The sequence below is a fragment of the Arachis stenosperma genome, chromosome 4 (genome assembly GCF_014773155.1).
Source record: "Arachis stenosperma cultivar V10309 chromosome 4, arast.V10309.gnm1.PFL2, whole genome shotgun sequence".
Classification (NCBI taxonomy): Eukaryota; Viridiplantae; Streptophyta; class Magnoliopsida; order Fabales; family Fabaceae; genus Arachis; species Arachis stenosperma.
Genome location: NC_080380.1, coordinates 117827604 through 117849413, shown reverse-complemented (window position 1 = coordinate 117849413; position 21810 = coordinate 117827604). Strand labels below are relative to the sequence as shown.

At 37.2% G+C, this 21810-nt stretch overlaps 1 protein-coding gene and 1 non-coding gene across 2 annotated transcripts; one reads left to right on the top strand and one right to left on the bottom strand.

Moving 5' to 3' along the window:
* Nucleotides 1-1564: 1564 nt before the first annotated feature.
* Nucleotides 1565-7029, bottom strand: LOC130975375 (E3 ubiquitin-protein ligase APD2-like). The gene is made up of 10 exons (XM_057900182.1): nt 6747-7029; nt 5695-5801; nt 5486-5608; nt 4991-5084; nt 4254-4328; nt 4102-4181; nt 3435-3584; nt 2942-3014; nt 2508-2856; nt 1565-1950 (listed from the first exon to the last, which is right to left on the bottom strand). Exons 1-10 carry the CDS (start codon nt 7027-7029, stop codon nt 1875-1877), a joined length of 1410 nt encoding a protein of 469 aa, XP_057756165.1. The 3' UTR covers nt 1565-1874.
* Nucleotides 7030-21477: 14448 nt separating this feature from the next.
* LOC130978781 (small nucleolar RNA R71) lies at nt 21478-21585 on the top strand. Its single transcript, XR_009086396.1, has one exon. It is a non-coding gene; the product is annotated as a small nucleolar RNA R71 (small nucleolar RNA).
* Nucleotides 21586-21810: the final 225 nt, after the last annotated feature.

Below are 21810 nucleotides of genomic sequence, written 5' to 3'. Positions count from 1 at the left end.
GAGGAGGCGTAGAAGCTAACACAGGAGTTTTACCAACAAGTGGAGCAATTTGAGAAGAGGTATCAAGAGCTTCTTGTACGCGTTGTCGTCAGCTCGGACCTGACAGAGAAGCTGGAGCAACTTGATCGGTTGCAACGGCAAATGGAGGAGTACAGCCAGTAGATGCGCGCTGGAGGCAATGGCGCAGCTGCTTCTAGCGGCAATGTTGTGGGTGGGGCACCGACGATAACACCTACTCCGCAGCTTCAGCATTGGACCACCACGCCGCCACCGACGACGAGGAAGATTAACGGAACCTATAGGGGGTTAGGATTTTATGCATTTTTGTTTGTCTACTTCATTATATTCTACATATGTGACATTTTATTGTATTGAAACTCTTTATTTTTTAATAAAATAATTTGTTGATTTCTGCTAACTTTAAATTTCTGCCAATAATTTTGTTAACAAGAGTTTATTAATTATGGTTTAATTGTGCCAAAAAATAGAAAATATTACCATCAGATAGATTTAATGGTAACTTGGCGTTTAAACATATGAAATAGCGCCAAAGTAACCGTCCGATATATCCGACGGTAACTATCAACACAATCTCGTCAAATTCATTGAAAAAAAGGACGAAAAATTTGCCGATAATTAGTGTCGGACAAAAAAATTCGCTGCAAATAGTTTCCAGTGACGTTTATACCATCAACTCAAGGATGATGTTGATGGTAACTTTTTTACCGGCATATTTATTTAATCCAACTATAAATCCGACAATACTCAATGCATTTCTTGTAATGTGAACAAAATAAATTTTCAAAACTTTCAAATATTAACTCACTTAATTGTTTTGTATGTATATTAATTGTGGGTAAAAAGATATATATTTATATTTTGCATGAGCCAAATAAAAGCCTCAAGTCACGTTCTATATATAACAGTGGAATTTAGATTCTCTAAATTTTAAATTTTATTTTAGAGGGTAAACTATAAAGTGTGATATTTTACTATTTATTTTATAAATCGGACGAAAAAAAAATATAAAAGAGAAACCATTCAAGGGTAAAGTATGATTTTTTACCATTTATTTTATATATTATTAAAATTTTACTTTATCCTCTAAAATGAAAATTCAAAATTTAGAGGATCTAAATTTAAAATGGTTGACTTTTCTCAATGTTTCAACAGGTACAAACATAATACTCACAGGATAATATATTATTTCAATGCCAAAGATCATATAAATGGCTATTTGAATGAAATAGTTAAAACAAACTTTTAATAAACCGTTCTATTTAATATTAATAAAATTAAAATTAATATTAATTTATTAAATTTATAAATATCCTTTAGTTAATCCATCTTGTAAACATCTTTTAAAAAGAAATTAGATTTACGTGCATATGAAAAGTTTACTCGCCTAAATAGATACCAATATTTTTACACACTGCATCTTATACGACTGTTATTTATTTATAATTTTTCACTTTTTTTATCTTGAGATTCAGTAGGTGTTTAATCTAAATGTGCAAATACCAAATTTGAAATAAGAGTAAATCAATATAAAAGTGTTTGTGGATTCTCTTAATTGTGCTACATCTTGTGGATTCGAAGAGTTACACTTTATACTCATCTAAGAGGCTAAGAAATATTTTTCTAAAAAATTGTGTATGAATACTTCACCTTGAAGGATTTAGTGCATACGTTATTAGAGGATGCACCTTTTTAAAATGGTGAGTACTCAACAGTCAATACGCCTCTTACTAGTGCCAACCTTTACCTAGCTTGATCATTGTTAATGACCGCAAGGAAAGTAATGACTACGTAACATATTATCTATATAGTTCTGGTAGGCATGGCTTACTCCGTTACACAAGACAGTGAACTGATCAAACAGTAAAAATCTTTCTCACTTTCTTCATGTTCCTACGACAAACAGGGCAAGTACCAGCAGCCTCGGCGATCCTGCATAGAAACATTGGAGTAACATGTATTAACACATGCAAAAGAAATAATAAGAATAATGTATCTCTGGAACTATATAATCTTCGGAGAAATTAAAGATTGTTAATGCATGGGCTTGCAAATAGAATCCGACCCATCTTTGATATCCATGTCAAAAACTATTTTTAATAACTGGAAACCACTTTTAACTAGCACATGCCCATGAAATGCCCTCTTTAAGAAAAAATACTTGTTCCATCTTTCTTCTAAGAGGGGAAGTCTTGGAAATATGAGAGGAGTATATATTTCAAGGTGATTGCCTAACTTACTAAAAGTGTTGCCCAACTTACTAAAAAATGTTAAAAATAAATATTTAATTTTAAAAGTATAAAAATAAATAATATTTAAATATTTAAAATTTATCAAAAAAAAATAAGTTAAGCAATGTGATGCCATAAAAAAAGAAGAGGTATGCTGACTAGGAGCATGGATCTTGAAAATGGCAGTGATCTAGAACTATTTTTTAACAAAATTGTCATCAACGATTGTTTTATGTTAGCAGTGATAACAATGGTTACCTAGTTCCACATTCAAAACAAGCTGCAGAGTGCCCACAAGGAAGAAAGAAACAATCCCTCGGAGCATCAAAGCAAATGGCACAGAGACGCCGAGTATTGTTACTAATTTCTCCATCACCTAGAGACTTCCCCTCCGCGGAACCTCCGGCCTGAGAGTCAAGATCTTCGTCATCTTGTGACAGTGAATCATATGATGAACCCCAGCTGGAAAGGTCATCATCTTTTCGAGAGCGCAAAGGGCCTCTATCAGGTGCCGTCCCATTGTTTATAACTCCTGCTCTTTCTTCACGGGCAAACTGGAGATTGTTCAAGAGGTTGAATGCCCAAAACATAAGCAAAGTCAATCCACCTGTACGGAGACGTAACGGAAATTGCAATAAATTAAACTATTCATGACCAATAAGTGAGTATGAAGCGAAGAATATGAATTGTACCTATGCCTACAATATATGTGATCCATCTAGGTCCATAGGTCACTTTGACGTACCATTCATCATCTGATGCATTCTGAACCAAAGGAAAGAAAACATAAATAAGGGATATCTCCATATCCTCAACTAAGGGATATAAACAATGTTTATGCCACCAGGGTTCTGTGGATTTTATTTTGAGAATGTATGGTATATTTAAGATTCAAATTTCTGATATAAATCAGCATAACAAATTACTAAAAATTTACAAAAATATTATGCGCACACAAAAAATCAATGACCATCTATTTGTACATAAATAAATGTGTTATTTAACTCATTTTCAATGTATATTTTGTATTTTAACATATATTTTATATGAATGACTAATTTGGTGGCTAAATTTTTGTATACGAATAGTATTTTTGTATAGCAATAGCATAGTTGGAAATTTTATGTCCAATTTTAGATTTATATGGATGGCCATTGGAGAATCGTATATGAGAATAAATCTTGCCTTTTGTGGACCAGGAGTAGTCAAGATAGCTGCGTTTCCTTGTGGAAAGAAAATGCTCAAACTGCACGAACTTCTACTTGCCAAGGCATATTTGTAGTAAGCATTCTTTGTATTGTGCAAGTAGGCCCTAACTGTGAGGTTTAGTTCCACCTATTTGATAAGAAAAGAACTATTATCACTAATCTTTGAACTTGTTAACATGATAATATAGAAGAAGGGAAAGGAGAATGATGCTCATTTATTTATAATGTACTTAAAATCTGATCGTAACACCAATTTCAAATGCCACCTTTCCCACAACAAGAAGTCAAGAACACAGGTATAGGATTATCACTATTATTTCAATTGAATACATGGCCATTTGGGAAACAGTAACATTAAATTTACCATTTTCAGTTATATAATATGCCAGATCCATCAAAATGTGAGGTTCGATTCATATTTTAATCCCTGCTCAAGTTATGATACTTGAACAAGGGATCCACTGAATAATCTCAATTCTAACTATTTTAAGGGATAAACTTTCACAGAACTCGTTCTCTGTAGATCTTGAAAATAACATGTCATGACCTTATTAGCTATTAAAACTGCTTCTTACAAATTACAATCTAGAGTTCAAATTAATTAAGCCAACAGGAATAGCTAGGAGGGTGGATTACAAAAATACCTGCACCACCTCATCCAAATTTCCCAACGCTACATAATAGCTCGACGACCTGTGTATTTTCTGTGTAATCATACCAGCTCCTGTGAAAAAATAAATGAGCATCAAACATAGGTTTAATATGAGTATAAAATTTATCTTTACCTTTGTCATACCATGGATCATGTTCCATGAGAGAGTTGAATTACGGTATGTAGGGTATTCAATCCACTGAGCGAGGCTTTCAGCCCCTGCAAGTAAGGGTGACAAGTAACATGTTTATTAGAATGCTATAGTTTGTGAGTTAAGGTAATAACAATTAGTAAATTAAATAGTATGGCGATGTCATCAGTACAACGGGCCTAATTCTAACTGAAACCACAAAGTGCATTGCATAGTTACTTTTAGAAATTGTGTCAATCTAAATGTAATGGTTATCATAGATATTTGTCTCAATTTATATTCCAAGATCAACTCAAACTTCATGTCTCCACTTTTCTGCGCTGTCACCTTTCACGCTTGTTGAAACATTATCTTTACACATGTGTTATTGGACTTATGTGTGTATGAAATATTTTCATTTTCTTCCATGAATAAGCGATTTGTTTTTTACAAACTGTGTGGAATATACGAAAGTATGCAGTAAAGCCTTATTTAATTTTATAAGTATATAAAGAGCTTCTACATATATGGATGTTAAGAGGCTGTCACAGACTCACAGCTTACACATTGGTACATAAGAATATTCCAAAAGCAAAGCAGCCGGGTTGTGAATTTGTAACTAAAAGGATTTGTTATAGGAAAACTGAAAGACAGATAAATAGCAATAATTGATGCATGAATGGTTCCATGAGACAGAAATTCTCAGAAAAATGAAAAAAGAAATCACAAAAATCTCTTCTAGAAAGCATACCATCTGCAATTATAAGGAGAACGGAGGAGCTCACAGGGCTCAAGTGATATGAAATATTCACTTCTGAACCTGTATTCAGATAATAAATCCATTCCTGGGAAGACAAACAAGGTATTAGTTTAGTTCAACTAAACAAGTTAGAATTATGTAACCCGGTGGTGTTAATTGCACATAGGTACTACTGAAAGTTATGATAATCAGGCGAGTCATGTGAACAACTCAGTTACCAAACATCAGGTACAAGTATGAGTACGCAGCACAATTTGTTATTCTTTGTGATAAAATTAGGAGTATTCTTTTAGAGAGATTTCGGTATTCACAACATAGTACATGGAATGGGGAATTTGGTACGCATTATGCTGGCAAATGAGAGGATCAAGGTAACTATAGGAACAACTAATTCAATAGGTAACAGTATTTTGAGAATATAAATTTGGTACTTCAGATTAGTATCATGTGATAGTAAAAGCGAAGGGATAAAGTACATATACTTGCCTGATGTGTGTCAGAGGGAATAGTTGCATGCAGAGTTTGTTCCCAAGTGGTAATAACATCAAGTTCTGGATATTGGTAAGTACCATACACGACAGGACCTGGCTTTTCTTCTAAGTTTTCTACCTAATGCAAACAAACCCGAATTGCAAGACAAAAATCAGTAACAGCAAACAGAATGGACAAAAGAAATTGCAATAACAGAAACTGACCCTGAGATATTGCACGAACAGAGGGCTAGGTTGGAACACAATCGATGTTTCTGGACCAAGCAAGAGATTCATGGACCCATAAACCCCAAGTATTATAGTCACTGACACTAATATTGAAAAGTGATGTCAAAATTCCACTAAAAAAGATTTAGCTTGAATCACACATGACAAGTTTTGAGATAACTTTCTAAACAAGAATAGAATGATTCTTGGAGAAGGAGATGGTGAGTTGAAACTTGTATATTGAAATGAATTGAAAATGAGACTTAATCTTCTAATTCGCTGTTAGTGCCTTTTTATACTTAAAGCACATATCACCACCAGAATAACAGAATTCACACTAAACTAGAAACTGCATAACCGAATATAACTACCACCTAACAAACTTAGTAACTTCTACAGCATTCTCATTCTTCTTCTTCAACTGTACCGTCCTTAACAACATATTCAAACAACCATCTCCTCTGTGCTCTTGAAATTGGAAATATGAGTTGAAGTTCCAGTACAATTCAAAGCAAAATTATTGAAATTGAGTCAATTAATTTACAATGTAAGTTAACCACACCTTAACTTGAACCAAATCGGAGTAATTTAGCTATTTTAGGCACGATTTTAATTTAAGAACCAAATTATGAACATCATACATTTTCTTCATCAGACTGCTATTCTATTAATAATCCATCAATAGCTAAATGATTTAACTAATTTATACAATCACAACTTTCACCATCCTAATCAAAAGTTTAAGTCTAGTAAAGTGAGTAAAGGAATCAATTTAAGTTTGAGTAATTTAACGTACAATACCAACTAAATAATTATAAAACTACATTCTCGGTCTCACATTACTTTCTAACGCAAAAACACCAAGGGTTCACAGATAAGTTTCTCCAATCACAATTGCAATTCAAAGCCCTGAATTCAAATATCAAAATTATGAACTGCAAATTAACCAGATATAGCAAAAACAAGTAGCACCAAACGAAATTGTTTAACGTAAATGACAATTAAACAAAATTAAGGACAAAATCACGAAGTGATATAGATTCTCATACCGAAAAACCAAAACGTGAATACGACAGCAAAGCATGACCATGCATCTTCCCTAACAGACGACGACTCGTCCCCGATTCCCCAGCCAATGACTCTGCCAGCATGGCCAACGATCGGTTCAATTTCAGGCGACCGGAATCGAGCCTGAGATCGGTCAGCGGCGTTCTGATCGTTGCGACGGCCTCGGGAAGTCGATGGTGAAGCTCCAGAAGATTCATTGTTACCCGCGGAAGTAGATGGAGGAGGAGTTAGAGTTGAATTTGAAGTGGAATCAAGTTCGGCCATTGCAGGAGAGAGAAGAAGAAGAAGAAGAAGAAGAAGGGAAGATGTGAGAGTATAGTGTGGTGTGAAGTGAAGGAGGGAATAGAGTCATAGGCGGTGCTAAGTGCTAACTAGTAACCAGTGGGTCATTCTTGTGTTTCTTGCTTCCTTTCGTTGGAATGGTAGTTGGCTTTCTCTTCACTCCGTGCGAGTGTGACCGTTATTCTCTTCGCATTGGAGGTTTCAGTTGTTTAACTTTCCATATGATGGTCCAGGGTTGCTTTCGTCATTTACTCACATATACCCATATACGTGGCTCTCTCCTTCACTTCTCCCTCGCTTTTTTCTCTTTCTTCTTTTTAAGAAATAAAATTACGCATAGTTTTATTTAATTTGGTGTAATTGTGCATAATTTTTACTAAATTTTTATAAGAAAGTTCATTCTACAAAAGTTCATTGCACATGATAATATTTTTTCTTTTTTTACTAAAATAAATAATATAACTTTTATTTTTTTTTACTAAAATTTTATTATTTATTGTAGTATTATTGAAAATAAATAAAATAATAATACATGTATTTATATATACATGTATAGCGACTAATTTTTTGTATATACGTAATATTTTTGTTGTTTAAATATGTATTTTATTTTTCATTTTCCAAAATCGTGGATGTTGTTAAGAGTCACTAAGGCTACAAATGTTGAGCAACACTGAATTTAGCCAACCAATTGGACACGCTTCAAACTATATTATCAAAGAATAGAAAAAATTTGTTAGTAAAAACTAAATTAAAGAAAACCAGAGAAACTACTACACCATGCAATATAAAAGACAACCACGATGCAGAAATCAAAGTCCAAGGTGCAATTGATTAGAGGGTAATAGGGCATCGACCCTATAATCTTCCTTCTCTTTTCCTTTTTTTTTTTTCTTTTTTTTCTTCATTCTTAGAAAAGACTATAATCTAAGAATCGTTCTTGTACTTTTGTTAGATGTATTCAAATTATTATCAAGAAAATGTCTTTTAATAGATGCGGGGCAAGAAAATATGATCAAGATGAAGACTATAAGAACAGATCTAAAATAATTAGATCTGTTCTTAAGGCTGGATGGAAGTTTGTAGGTATGTGGAAGAGATTGTGGTATAGAATCAGAATGAGCAATCTCCACATTTAGTTTCACATTAGCTATGTCAATAATAGATATTTTTATGTTGATATTGTGTTGGCTATAATTTTCAGATTAGCTTTACCATGCTGGATTCAAATCATGTGTTCCATTATACTCGTTCCCACCAATTAAAAAAACGAACGATTTGAACACGTAGAAACTAAAGATTTTACTCGTTAATCTTTATTTCATTAATTTTAGTTTCTCTTTTTTAATCATAAATCATAAATAATTTCCTCTTGTAATCTTCCTTCTTCAACATTGAAAAGATGAAACGAACAGCCGCAGCTTGTCAACGTTCATAGCATAGGCAGCGGCACCACGGCAGCGGCTTGTCCCCGGCAAAATACATCGGCGATGAACATGGCGGAACTGGCAACGAAGCTTGTGACAATGACGTCATTCCTTTGACCTCCCATGATAGAAGGGTTCGTCTAAAGAACCGAGAAGATGCTAAAAGGGAAGAATTGAAGAAGGTGAAGCAGGGTTGACATTTCTGACAGAAGAAATTTGGTGTGAATTTTTTTATTAAAAGAGGAAATAAAAGATTAATTAATGGAAATAAAAAATGATGTCTGCAATCTTTTTCCATGTATCCAGGTTTTAATGGGACACTTTGGCTTAACAAATGTGTAGAGGATAATAGTGTAAGAGTGTAACCACGTAAAACAGATTCTATTAAAATCTGTAAGTTGTTAACAGTAGCTTGTTACTCAAGCTAACTGATTCTTTAGTCTTGTATCTAATTTCCTTAGTATCTGAGTTCTATATATATAAGCCTTGTATCATTTATCTCTAATAATCAATGAGAATACTATTCAGTTTACATCTTCTCTCCAAAATCCTCTTTCAATTCTCTTCTCTTCTCACATTCTGCAATACTAATGTGACTGCATAATTTTATTACTCTCACAAACTCTACAAAATAATCTTCATCTCTCAATGCTGTAGAAAAACAATATTTGTATTAACTATATAATTTGTTTTGTATAATACTTATTTAAAAAAATTATCATGTAAACAAATGCAAATTTTAATTATAAAATCTTATCTTTTTAAATAAAGAAATTGTACAAATTAAACAATATATATATATATATATATATATATATATATATATATATATATATATATATATATATAAAATAAAGCACGCATTTCAGATTTATGTTGCTTTATATTATAATTACTTTACAGAATTTTGTTTTGCTATTCTACACACTTCTTTTTTCATATAGCAACTAAACCCTTTGTGTAATCCAGTTAGTAATACAAATACACTTTCATTCATTCAATTGTTATCTCTTCTCTCCTGTCTTCAACTTGCAGTTCTCATTTCTTTCCTAGCCTTCCTTTTCGATACCTTTCAAATTGGTCATATATTAGCCTAAGTAGTTTAGAACCAGGAGCTTTACAAAGATTAGGCCATTTTTAGAAAGCTCGTTAATTCTGCAGACTTAGTTCGATGGGTTGCTGCTGGATTTGTCAACTCGACTTATTCGAGGCATGGATCCCGCTACCTGTGATTCAACCTGACTTGTGCAACAAGCAAAACTTTGTCATCTTACTGTGTCAGATGTTATCCATAGATTACCATCTACTATAACGTGGGATAATCTCCTTAAAAACCAGAAAATATCACCCACTACTACAAGTGTAGAGATGTGTTAGCTAAGTCATCACTTCCTCTTTAAATACCCCTTTCAACTTCAGGTATTTCTCAATCCCAATTCACTTACACCTTTCTAAAATTCTTGCTAACTTAAGCATTAAAGTCCCGTACCTCCCACCATCATTCACATGAGGACTTCGGACAATTTCTCCCTTCCAGTGAAAAATCAGAAACTTCAGCCCAAAAGAGTCCAAACCTCACGTCTAGGCTTGCATCTCTTTGATTTCATGTATTCACTTGGAACATTGGCGTCATAGCTAGGAACTTGGAAATTGACCCTCAATCATGGCGGACATACATCCTAAAGATAGGCGTACTACATCTAACACTGGATCACAAAGTGGGGATCACCACAATGATAATCGAGTACTTTTCATACCTCAACAACCTGAAAGAGGTAAAGGAGGGCAGAAAATAAACTCCCAAATCCATATCCAGAAGGATTACAAAGAAACGTAGCAGAGATTATAGGTCTTGCCTATGGTCACCAAGGATGTCTTAAGCAATTAAAAATCGAGTTGGAAAAATAGAGAAATTTTAAGCGACAATTGCAAAGAAAATTACAACCGTAAAAAGTTAGAAAACAAATGAAGAAGCTAGAGGTCAAATTTAGAAATAAAGAAGGATTACAAAGAAACGTAGCAAAGATTATAAGTCTTGTCTATGGTCACCAAGGATGACTTAAGCAATTAAAAATCGAGTTGGAAAAATAGAGAAATTTTAAGCGACAATTGCAGAGAAAATTACAACTGCAAAAAGTTAGAAAACAAATGAAGCTAGAGGTCAAATTTAGAAATAAAGGAAGTTAGGAAGAAAAAGACATGACTTCCTCAGGAAGCGATCACTTCTCGGAGGAAATTATTCGTACTAAGGTCCCTAAAAATTGTAAAAGCCCAACATGGACCTTTAAGATAGGTCGACTAATCTCCGATACCACCTTAGCAACTTTAAGAGTCGTATGTATTTAGTAGATATGTCTGATGCAACTCGATACAAGACATTCCTAACTACATTAATCAAAGCATTTATAAAATGGTTCAACAATCTACCTCTGATGTCGATAACATGCTTTGATGACTTGACCAAAAATTTTCTTATCCATTTCTCCATTCAAAAACACAACACCAAGCATGTTTTGAGACAACTCGGGGTAAGACAAAAATCAGGAGAGTCCCTCATGGTCTATATTGACAAATTCAATAAAGCTATCCTGGAAATTTAAAACCTACCAATAGAAGTGGCCATAATAGGCTAGTAAATGATCTCAAAGACAGACCCTTCTCACAGTCAATCTTAAAAAGACACCCAAGATCTCTCCATAAAGTCCAAGAAAGAACAAAAAAATACATTAATATGGAAGAACCAACACATCTCAGAAAGTCTCACCAGAACAAAGAGGTCAGACCAAATAGTAGAAAAGAGGAATAGAGAAAGAATAAAGACTATACTAGTCGGACAAAAAAGTATCAATCTTACATTCCTTTAAGAGTGTCCCTAGTCAAAGTTTACAGGGATATTTGTCAAGTAAAAAATTTACCACCTTCAAGACTTATCCGAAGCAAGAAATCAAACAACAGGTCAGAATATTATGAAGAATACCATCGCATCTACAGTCACTACACTAGTGATTGTTACGACCCGAAAAATGTTATTGAAAAGCTCGCACGAGAAGGTAAATTTGATAAATATCTAGAAGCTGACAGGGCAAACAAAAAAACACAAGACACCCAGGGAGGATCACAAAAAAAAAAAAAGAAAGAGAGAGGTCACACGAGTCCAGAAGAACCTTAGAGCGTCATATCCACATAATCGCATGGTGGTTCGTAAGAGGAGGTATATCAAAAAATTTTTTAAATAAGCATTCAATAAACTTGGTCTGGACGTAAAAGATATGAGGACATACCTAGACAATCTATTTAGGCTAGACAAAATAGCCATCCATCCTCTTGGATTCATCATTTTGTATACAAATATAACCTTTGGAAAGATTCCAAGAAACAGCACCATAAAAATTGACCACATACATAGTGGTCGATATCCCTTTGGCTTACAATATACTCATTGAAGGAGCACATTAAATCGGTTGGAAGCAGTGGTTTCTACACCACATTTGTGCATGAAGTTCCCAACAAAAGAAGGCATCACAATTGTTCATGAAGGCCAAGCCCTCGGTAGACGATGCTACAAAGAAAGCTTAAATCTCAAAGGGATAAAAGCAAGTGAATTCATTTCCATGCTAAAAGTTGGGAGCCCAAGAGAATGAGAAACACACTGGCCTATCCAGAAAGAAAACTAGGAGAAGTACAAATCAGAAAGAACATCAAGAAAACCACAATTGTAGGAGCAGAATTACGTTAGGAACTCAAGCAGGAGTTGATTTAACTTCTACAAATGAACTTTGATTTATTTGTTTGAAAAGCATCCGACATGCTTGGTATTTCACCCAAGTCAATATCGCACAGGCTCTTCATATATATTGGTTCAACACCAATCCAACAAAGGAGAAGAAAGCTCAGCATGGAGAGAGCCTGGGTAGTGGAGGAACAAGTAAAGACACTCTTAGAAGCTTGATTTATTAGAGAAGTAGAATATTCACTTTGGTTGGCCAATGTAGTCTTGATCAAAAAACAAAATAGAAAATAGAGGATGTGTGTTGACTACACTGACTTAAATAAAGCATGTCCCAAATATCCATATTCTCTTTCCAATATCGCAGCGTCAGGATATAGATTCCTATCATTCATGGATTCTTATTCAAAATTCAACTAAATACCGATGCATGCCTTAATAAGGAAATGACTACATTTATCACTCCAATGACAAACTACTACTACGTAATAATGTCATTTACATTAAAAAATATAGAGGCTATTTATCAAAAGCTAATGAACAAGGTTTTGCCTGAACATCTCAAGTTCCTAATGGAAGTGTACATGGATGACATGCTTGTCAAGAGCAAGGAGAAAACAACCCTGATATTTGGTATGCGAAATTGTGATTCACACTTTTCACAACTTCGTATAGCTGACCAGCAAGTGTACTGGGTCGTCCAAGTAATACCTTACGTAGTAAGGGTCGATCCCACGGAGATTGTCGGCTTGAAGCAAGCTATGGTCATCTTGTAAATCTCAGTCAGGCGGATTCAAATGTTTATGAGGTTTGATAGTAAAAAGATCAATAAAACATAAAATAAAATAAAGTCACTTATGTAGTTCCTTGGTGAGAATTTTAGATAAGCGTTTGGAGATGCTTTGTTGCCTCTGAACCTCTGCTTTCCTACTTTTCTCATCCAATCATGTGTACTCCCTTCCATGGCAAGCTGTATGTTGGTGGATCACCGTTGTCAATGGATACCATCCGTCCTCTCAGTGAAAACATGTCCTCTACGGTTTCCCGCATGGCTAATCAGCTGTCAGTTCTCGCTTGTGTTGAAATAGAATACATTTATTCTTTTGCACACTGTCACTGTGCTTAACAGTCACGAGTTTGAAGCTCGTCACAGTCATCCCATCCCAGATCCTACTCGGAATACCACAGACAAGGTTTAGACTTTTCGGATCTCAAGAATGCTGCTAATTGGTTCTAGCTTATACCACGAAGGTTCTAACGTCACGGATTCGAATGCTCTATTGTCAGGAGAGGTGATTCAGATCCGTGGGTCAGAGACCAAAGAGAATATACTCCAGCTGTCATCCAATGACTATGTTGAACATCATGTAGATCGCTTTATGGTTGTCAAGCACGCGAATCTTGGCTAAGCGAGTAACGAAGATTTTTTGAGTGATTGTCACGGGTCACCCTTTCATTCTAACTTAACTGAATTAAGTACAAGAGTATATCTTAGAGGAGAATTAGGCATGAATTGAATAGAAAAACAATAATACTTGCATTAATACTTGAGGAACAGCAGAGCTCCTCACCTTAATCTATGAGATGTAGAAACTCCACTGTTGAAAATACATAAGAACAAAGGGTCTAGGCATGGTCGAATGGCCAGCTTCCAAAAAGGGTTCGAAGAACTCCCAAAAGGTCAAAAGAATTCAAAATAGAGGAAGAAGACCTGATCAAAGGATCGAAAAGTGGTCCAAAGATATGAATACAATAGTAAAAAGTGCTATTTATACTAAACTAGTAAACTAGGTTTACAGAAAATGAGTAGATAGTGCAGAAATCCAATTCCGGGGCCCACTTGGTGTGTGTTTGGGCTGAGCTTTGAAGCTTTCACGTGCATAGGCCATCCTTGGAGTTAAACACCGGCTTGGATTCCAGTTTGGTGCCAGTTCCGGCGTTTTATGCCAGAAAAGGATCTCTAGTGGGAGTTTGGATGCCGGTTTGGGCCATCAAATCTCGGGGAAAGTATGGTCTATTTTACATTTCTAGAAAGCCCAATATGTTTACTTTCTAACGCAATTGAGATCACGCCAATTGGGCTTCTGTAGATCCAGAAAATCCACTTCGAGTGCAGGGAGGTCAGAATCCAACAGCATCTGTAATCCTTTCTCAGCCGCTGAATCAGATTTTTGCTCAGGTCCCTCAATTTCAGCCAGAAAATACCTGAAATCATAGAAAAACACACAAACTCATATTAAAGTCCAGAAATGTGTTTTTTGCATAAAAACTAATAATAATATACTAAAAAGTAACTAAAACATACTAAAAACTACCTAAAAAAAATGCCAAAAAAGCATATAAATTATCCGCTCATCACAACACCAACTTAAATTGTTGCTTGTCCCCAAGCAACCAAAAACAAAATAGGATAAAAAAAGAGAATATACAATAAATTCCAAAACATCAATGAAGCTTAGTTCTAATTAGATGAGCAGGGGTTGTAACTTTTTGATTCTGAACAGTTTTGACATCTCACTTTATCCTTTGAAGTTCAGAATGATTGGCATCCATAGGAACTCAGAATTCAGATAGTGTTATTGATTCTCCTAGTTCAGTATGTTGATTCTTGAACACAGCTACTTATGAGTCTTGGCCGTGACCCTAAGCATCTTGTTTTCTGGTGGAAGAAATTGTGATCCATGTTCTTTTGTACTTGTATGAAATCATTATTATGGCATCGGTTGTTTTCACAACTCCGTTCAACTAACCAGCAAGTGTACTGGGTCGTCCAAGTAATAAACCTTACGCAAGTAAGGGTCGATCCCACAGAGATTGTTGGTATGAAGCAAGCTATGGTCACCTTGTAAATCTCAGTTAGGCAGATTAAACCAATTGATTATGGATTTTCTAAAATAAATAATAAACAGAAAATAAAAAGGGATAGAATACTTATGCAGATTCATTGGTGGGAATTTCAGATAAGCATATAGAGATACTGTATGGCTCAAGGACGCCTACTTTCCTACTGCTTCAACTCAATCCTTCTTACTCTTTTCCATGGCAAGCTGTGTATAGGGGTTCACCGTTCGACGATGGCTACTTTTAATCCTCTCGGGAAAATGGTCCTCTGCGGCTGTCACTCGCATGGCTAATCGTCTGGAGGCATCACCTGGCCGAAGGCTACATCCCATCCTCGCAGTGAAAACTACGCTCACGCGCTCTGTCACAGCACGGCTAATCACTGGTTGGTTCCCGCGCCTACTGGAATAGAATCCCTTGATTCTTTTGCATCTGTCACTAACGCCCAGCACTTGCGAGTCTGAAGCACGTCACAGTCATTCATTACCGGAATCCTACTCGGAATACCACAGACAAGGTTAGACTTTCCGGATTCCCAGGATCCTACTCGGAATACCACAGACAAGGTGAGACTTTCCGGATCCTCATAAATGCCGCCATCTATCTAGCTTATTGGTGTGCGAAATTGTGATCACTACTTTTCACAACTCAATTAATCCCTAGCAATGGCCCCAAAAACTTGGTGCTCAATACCATGGCATAAACACAACTTTGCACAACTAACCAGCAAGTGCACTGGGTCGTCCAAGTAATAAACCTTACGCGAGTAAGGGTCGATCCCACGGAGATTGTTGGTATGAAGCAAGCTATGGTCACCTTGTAAATCTTAGTCAGGCAGACTCAAATGGGTATGGGTGATGTATGAATAAAACATAAAGATAAAGATAGAGATACTTATGTATATCATTGGTGAGAGCTTCAGATAAGTGTATGAAGATGCCTTCCCTTCCGTCTCTCTGCTTTCCTACTGTCTTCATCCAATCCTTCTTACTCCTTTCCATGGCAAGCTTATGCAAGGGTTTCACCGTTGTCAGTGGCTACCTCCCATCCTCTCAGTGGAAATGTTCAACGCACCCTGTCACGGCACGGCTATCCAGCTGTCGGTTCTCGATCGGGCCGGAATAGAATCCAGTGATTCTTTTGCGTCTGTTACTAACGCCCCGCCCTCAGGAGTTTGAAGCACGTCACAGTCATTCAATCATTGAATCCTACTCAGAATACCACAGACAAGGTTAGACCTTCCAGATTCTCTTGAATGCCGCCATCAGTTCTTGCCTATACCACGAAGACTCTGATCTCACAGAATGGCTGGATCGGTTGTCAGGCGAGCGCTCAGTTGTCAGGCGATCAACCATGCATCGTGTATCAGGAATCCAAGAGATATTCACCCAATCTAAGGTAGAACGGAGGTGGTTGTCAGTCACACGTTCATAGGTGAGAATGATGATGAGTGTCACGGATCATCACATTCATCAAGTTGAAGAACAAGTGATATCTTAGAACAAGAACAAGCGGAATTGAATAGAAGAACAATAGTAATTGCATTAATACTCGAGGTACAGCAGAGCTCCACACCTTAATCTATGGTGTGTAGAAACTCCACCGTTGAAAATACATAAGAACAAGGTCTAGGCATGGCCGTGAGGCCAGCCTCCCAAAGTGATCAAAAGATCTAAAGATCAAAAGATTCCAAAGATCAGAAGATGAAAATACAATAGTAAAAGGTCCTATATATAGAGAACTAGTAGCCTAGGGTGTACATAGATGAGTAAATGACATAAAAATCTACTTCCGGGCCCACTTGGTGTGTGCTTGGGCTGAGCACTGAAGCATTTTTCGTGTAGAGACTCTTCTTGGAGTTAAACGCCAGCTTTTATGCCAGTTTGGGCGTTTAACTCCCATTTTGGTGCCAGTTCCGGCGTTTAACGCTGGGAATTCTGAGGGTGACTTTGAACGCCGGTTTGGGCCATCAAATCTTGGACAAAGTATGGACTATCATATATTTCTGGAAAGCCCAGGATGTCTACTTTCCAACGCCGTTGAGAGCGCGCCAATTGGGCTTCTGTAACTCCAGAAAATCCACTTCGAGTGCAGGGAGGTCAGAATCCAACAGCATCTGCAGTCCTTTTCAGTCTCTGAATCAGATTTTTGCTCAGGTCCCTCAATTTCAGCCAGAAAATACCTGAAATCACAGAAAAACACACAAACTCATAGTAAAGTCCAGAAAAGTGAATTTTAACTAAAAACTAATAAAAATATACTAAAAACTCAACTAAAACTACTAAAAACATACTAAAAACAATGCCAAAAAGCGTACAAATTATCCGCTCATCACAACACCAAACTTAAATTGTTGCTTGTCCCCAAGCAACTGAAAATCAAATAAGATAAAAAGAAGAGAATATACTATAGACTCCAAATTATCAATGAAACTTAGCTCCAAATTAGATGAGCGGGACTAGTAGCTTTTTGCCTCCGAACAGTTTTGGCATCTCACTTTATCCTTTGAAATTCAGAATGATTGGCTTCTTTAGGAACTCAGAATCCAGATAGTGTTATTGATTCTCCTAGTTAAGTATGATGATTCTTGAACACAGCTACTTATTGAGTCTTGGCCGTGGCCCAAAGCACTCTGTCTTCCAGTATTACCACCGGATACATACATGCCACAGACACATAATTGGGTGAACCTTTTCAGATTGTGACTCAGCTTTGCTAGAGTCTCCAATTAGAGGTGTCCAGGGTTCTTAAGCACACTCTTTTTGCCTTGGATCACAACTTTATTTCTTTCTTTCTCTTTCTTTTTCTCTTTCTCTTTTTTTTTCGTCTCTCTTTTTTTTTCGCTTCTTCTCCCCCTTTTTTTTTGTATTCACTGCTTTTTCTTGCTTCAAGAATCATTTTTATGATTTTTCAGATCCTCAGTAACATGTCTCCTTTTTCATCATTCTTTCAAGAGCCAACAATTTTAACATTCATGAACAACAAATTCAAAAGACATATGCACTGTTTAAGCATACATTCAGAAAACAAAAAGTATTGTCATCACATCAAACTAATTAAGCTAGTTTTAAAGATGAATTCGAAATCCTGTACTTCTTGTTCTTTTGTGATAAAAACAGTTTTCATTTAAGAAAGGTGATGGATTCATAGGACATTCATAACTTTAAGGCATAGACACTAAGACACTAATGATCATAAGACACAAACATGGATAAACATAAGCATGAAAATTCGAAAAACAAGAAAATAAAGAACAAGGAGATTAAAGAACGGGTCTACCTCAGTGATGGCGGCTTGTTCTTCCTCTTGAAGATCTTATGGAGTGCTTGAGCTCCTCAATGTCTCTTCCTTGTCTTTGTTGCTCCTCTCTCATGATTCTTTGATCTTCTCTAATTTCATGGAGGAGGATGAAATGTTCTTGGTGCTCCACCCTTAGTTGTCCCATGTTGGAACTCAATTCTCCTAGGGAGGTGTTAATTTGCTCCCAATAGTCTTGTGGAGGAAAGTGCATCCCTTGAGGCATCTCAGGGATCTCATGATGAGAGGGGTCTCTTGTTTGCTCCATCCTTTTCTTAGTGATGGGCTTGTGGTCATGCCTTCTTAATTGAACCGGCTTCCCTCTTGAATCTCTCTTCTATTGGGCGCCCTCTTCTCAAATGTCAGTGAGGACTTGGTCCAACCTTTGATCAAAGTTGACCCTTTTTGAGTTTGAAAGGGACCTCAGGGATCACCTTCTTCATGGCCACAACTTCAAAGAAGTGGTCTTGATGCACCCTTGAGATGAATCTCTCCATCTCCCATGACTCGGAGGTGGAAGCTTTTGCCTTCCCTTTCCTCTTTCTAGAGGTTTCTCCGGCCTTGGATGCCATAAATGGTTATGGAAAAATGAAAAGTAACGCTTTTACCACACCAAACTTAAAAGGTTTGCTCGTCCTCGAGCAAAAGAAGAAAGAAGAGAGTGGAAGAAGAAGAAATAGAGGAGAGGGAGAAGGCTTTGTGGTTCGGCCAAAGGGGAAAGAAGTAGTGTTTAGGGTGTGTGAAAATGAAGGAGTGAAGATGGGTTTATATAGGAGAGGGGTGCTCATGGTTCGGTCATGTATGGGTGGGTTTGGGAGGGAAAGTGGTTTGAATTTGAAGGGTGAGGTAGGTGGGGTTTTATGAAGGATGGAGGTGAGTGGTGAAGAGAAAGATGGGATTTGATAGGTGAAGGTTTTTTGGGGAAGAGGTATTGAGGTGATTGGTGAATGGGTGAAGAAGAAAGAGGGTGGTGGGGGTTGGTGGGGATCCTGTGGGGTCCACAGATCCTGAGGTGTCAAGGAAAAGTCATCCCTGCACCAAGTGGCAAGAAAATTTGCGTTTTGTGCCAATTCTAGCGTTAAACGCCGGGCTGGTGCCCATTTCTGGCGTTTAACGCCAGGTTCTTGCCCTTTCCTGGCGTTTAACGCCAGTTTGGTGCCCCTTTCTGGCGTTAAACGCCCAGAATGGTGCCAGACTGGGCGTTAAACGCCCAACAGCTAGCCTTACTGGCGTTTAAACGCCAGCACGCTCTCCTCCAGGGTGTGCTATTTTTCTTCCTGTTTTTCTTTCTATTTTTGCTTCTTCAATTGATTTTGTGACTTCTCATGATCATCAACCTACAAAAAACATAAAATAACAAAGGAAAATGGATAAAATATAACATTGGGTTGCCTCCCAACAAGCGCTTCTTTAATGTCAGTAGCTTGACAGATGGCTCTCTTGGAGCCTCACAAATGCTCAGAGCAATGTTGGAACCTCCCAACACCAAACTTAGAGTTTGAATGTGGGGGTTCAACACCAAACTTAGAGTTTGGTTGTGGCCTCCCAACACCAAACTTAGAGTTTGACTGTGGGGACTCTGTTTGGCTTTGATTTGAGAGAAGCTCTTCATGCTTCCTCTCCATGGTGACAGAGGGATATCCTTGAGCCTTAAACACAAAGAATTCTTCATTCACTTGAATGATCAGTTCACCTCCATCAACATCAATCACAGCCTTTGCTGTGGCTAGGAAGGGTCTGCCAAGGATGATAGATTCATCCATGCACTTCCCAGTCTCTAGGACTATAAAATCAGCAGGGATGTAATGGTCTTCAATCTTCACCAGAACATCCTCTACAAGTCCATAAGCTTGTTTCTTTGAATTGTCTGCCATCTCTAGTGAGATTCTTGCAGCTTGTACCTCAGAGATCCCTAATTTCTCCATTACAGAGAGAGGCATGAGGTTTACACTTGACCCTAAGTCACACAAGGCCTTCTTGAAGGTCATGGTGCCTATGGTACAAGGTATTGAAAACTTCCCAGGATCTTGTCTCTTTTGAGGTAATTTCTGCCTAGACAAGTCATCCAGTTCTTTGGTGAGCAAAGGGGGTTCATCCTCCCAAGTCTCATTTCCAAATAACTTGTCATTTAGCTTCATGATTGCTCCAAGGTATTTAGCAACTTGCTCTTCAGTGACATACTCATCCTCTTCAGAGGAAGAATACTCATCAGAGCTCATGAATGGCAGAAGTAAGTCCAATGGAATCTCTATGGTCTCATTTTGAGCCTCAGATTCCCATGGTTCCTCATTAGGGAACTCATTGGAGGCCAGTGCACGCCCAATGAGGTCTTCCTCAGTGGCGTTCGCTGCCTCTCCTTCCTCTCCAAATTCGGCCATGTTGATGGCCTTGCACTCTCCTTTCGGATTTTCTTCTGTATTGCTTGGAAGAGTACTAGGAGGGAGTTCAATAATTTTCTTGCTCAGCTGTCCCACTTGTGCCTCCAAATTTCTAATGGAGGACCTTGTTTCAGTCATGAAACTTTGAGTGGTTTTGATTAGATCAGAGACCATGGTTGCTAAGTCAGAGTGGTTCTGCTTGGAATTCTCTGTCTGTTGCTGAGAAGATGATGGAAAAGGCTTGCCATTGCTAAACCTGTTTCTTCCACCATTATTGTTGTTGAAACCTTGTTGAGGTCTCTGTTGATCCTTCCATGAGAAATTTGGATGATTTCTCCATGGAGAATTATAGGTGTTTCCATAGGGTTCTCCTAGGTAATTCACCTCTTCCATTGAAAGGTTCTCAGGATCATAGGCTTATTCTTCAGATGAAGCATCCTTAGTACTGCTTTGGTGCATTTTGCATTCCAGACAGACTTTGAGAAATCAAATTGACTTGTTGAGTCAATATTTTATTCTGAGCCAATATGGCATTCAGAGTATCAATCTCAAGAACTCCTTTCTTCTGATTAGTCCCATTGTTCACAGGATTCCTTTCAGAAGTGTACATGAATTGGTTATTTGCAACCATTTCAATTAGCTCTTGAGCTTCTGTAGGCGTCTTCTTCAGATGAAGAGATCCTCCAGCAGAGCTATCCAAAGACATATTGGATAGTTCAGAGAGACCATCATAGAAAATACATATGATGCTCCATTCAGAAAGCATGTCAGAAGGACATTTTCTGATCAATTGTTTGTATCTTTCCCAAGCTTCATAGAGGGATTCTCCATCCTTCTGTCTGAAGGTTTGGACTTCCACTCTAAGCTTACTCAATTTTTGAGGTGGAAAGAACTTGCCAAGAAGGCATTGACTAGCTTTTCCCATGAGTCCAGGCTTTCTTTAGGTTGTGAGTCCAACCATGTCCTAGCTGTCTCTTACAGCAAAAGGGAATAGCATAGTCTGTAGACCTCAGGGTCAACCCCATTAGTCTTGACAGTGTCACAGATTTGCAAGAATTCAGCTAAGAACTGATGAGGATCTTCCAATGGAAGT

Coding starts and splice junctions, on each gene's coding strand:
- LOC130975375 (XM_057900182.1), bottom strand. CDS start 7,029: ATGGCCGAACTTGATTCCACTTCAAATTCAACTCTAACTCCTCCTCCA. Junction 4,329..4,990: donor TCTCCTTATAATTGCAGATG/GTATGCTTTCTA, acceptor CCTTACTTGCAG/GGGCTGAAAGCCTCGCTCAG. Junction 3,585..4,101: donor ATTTGGATGAGGTGGTGCAG/GTATTTTTGTAA, acceptor CTTATCAAATAG/GTGGAACTAAACCTCACAGT.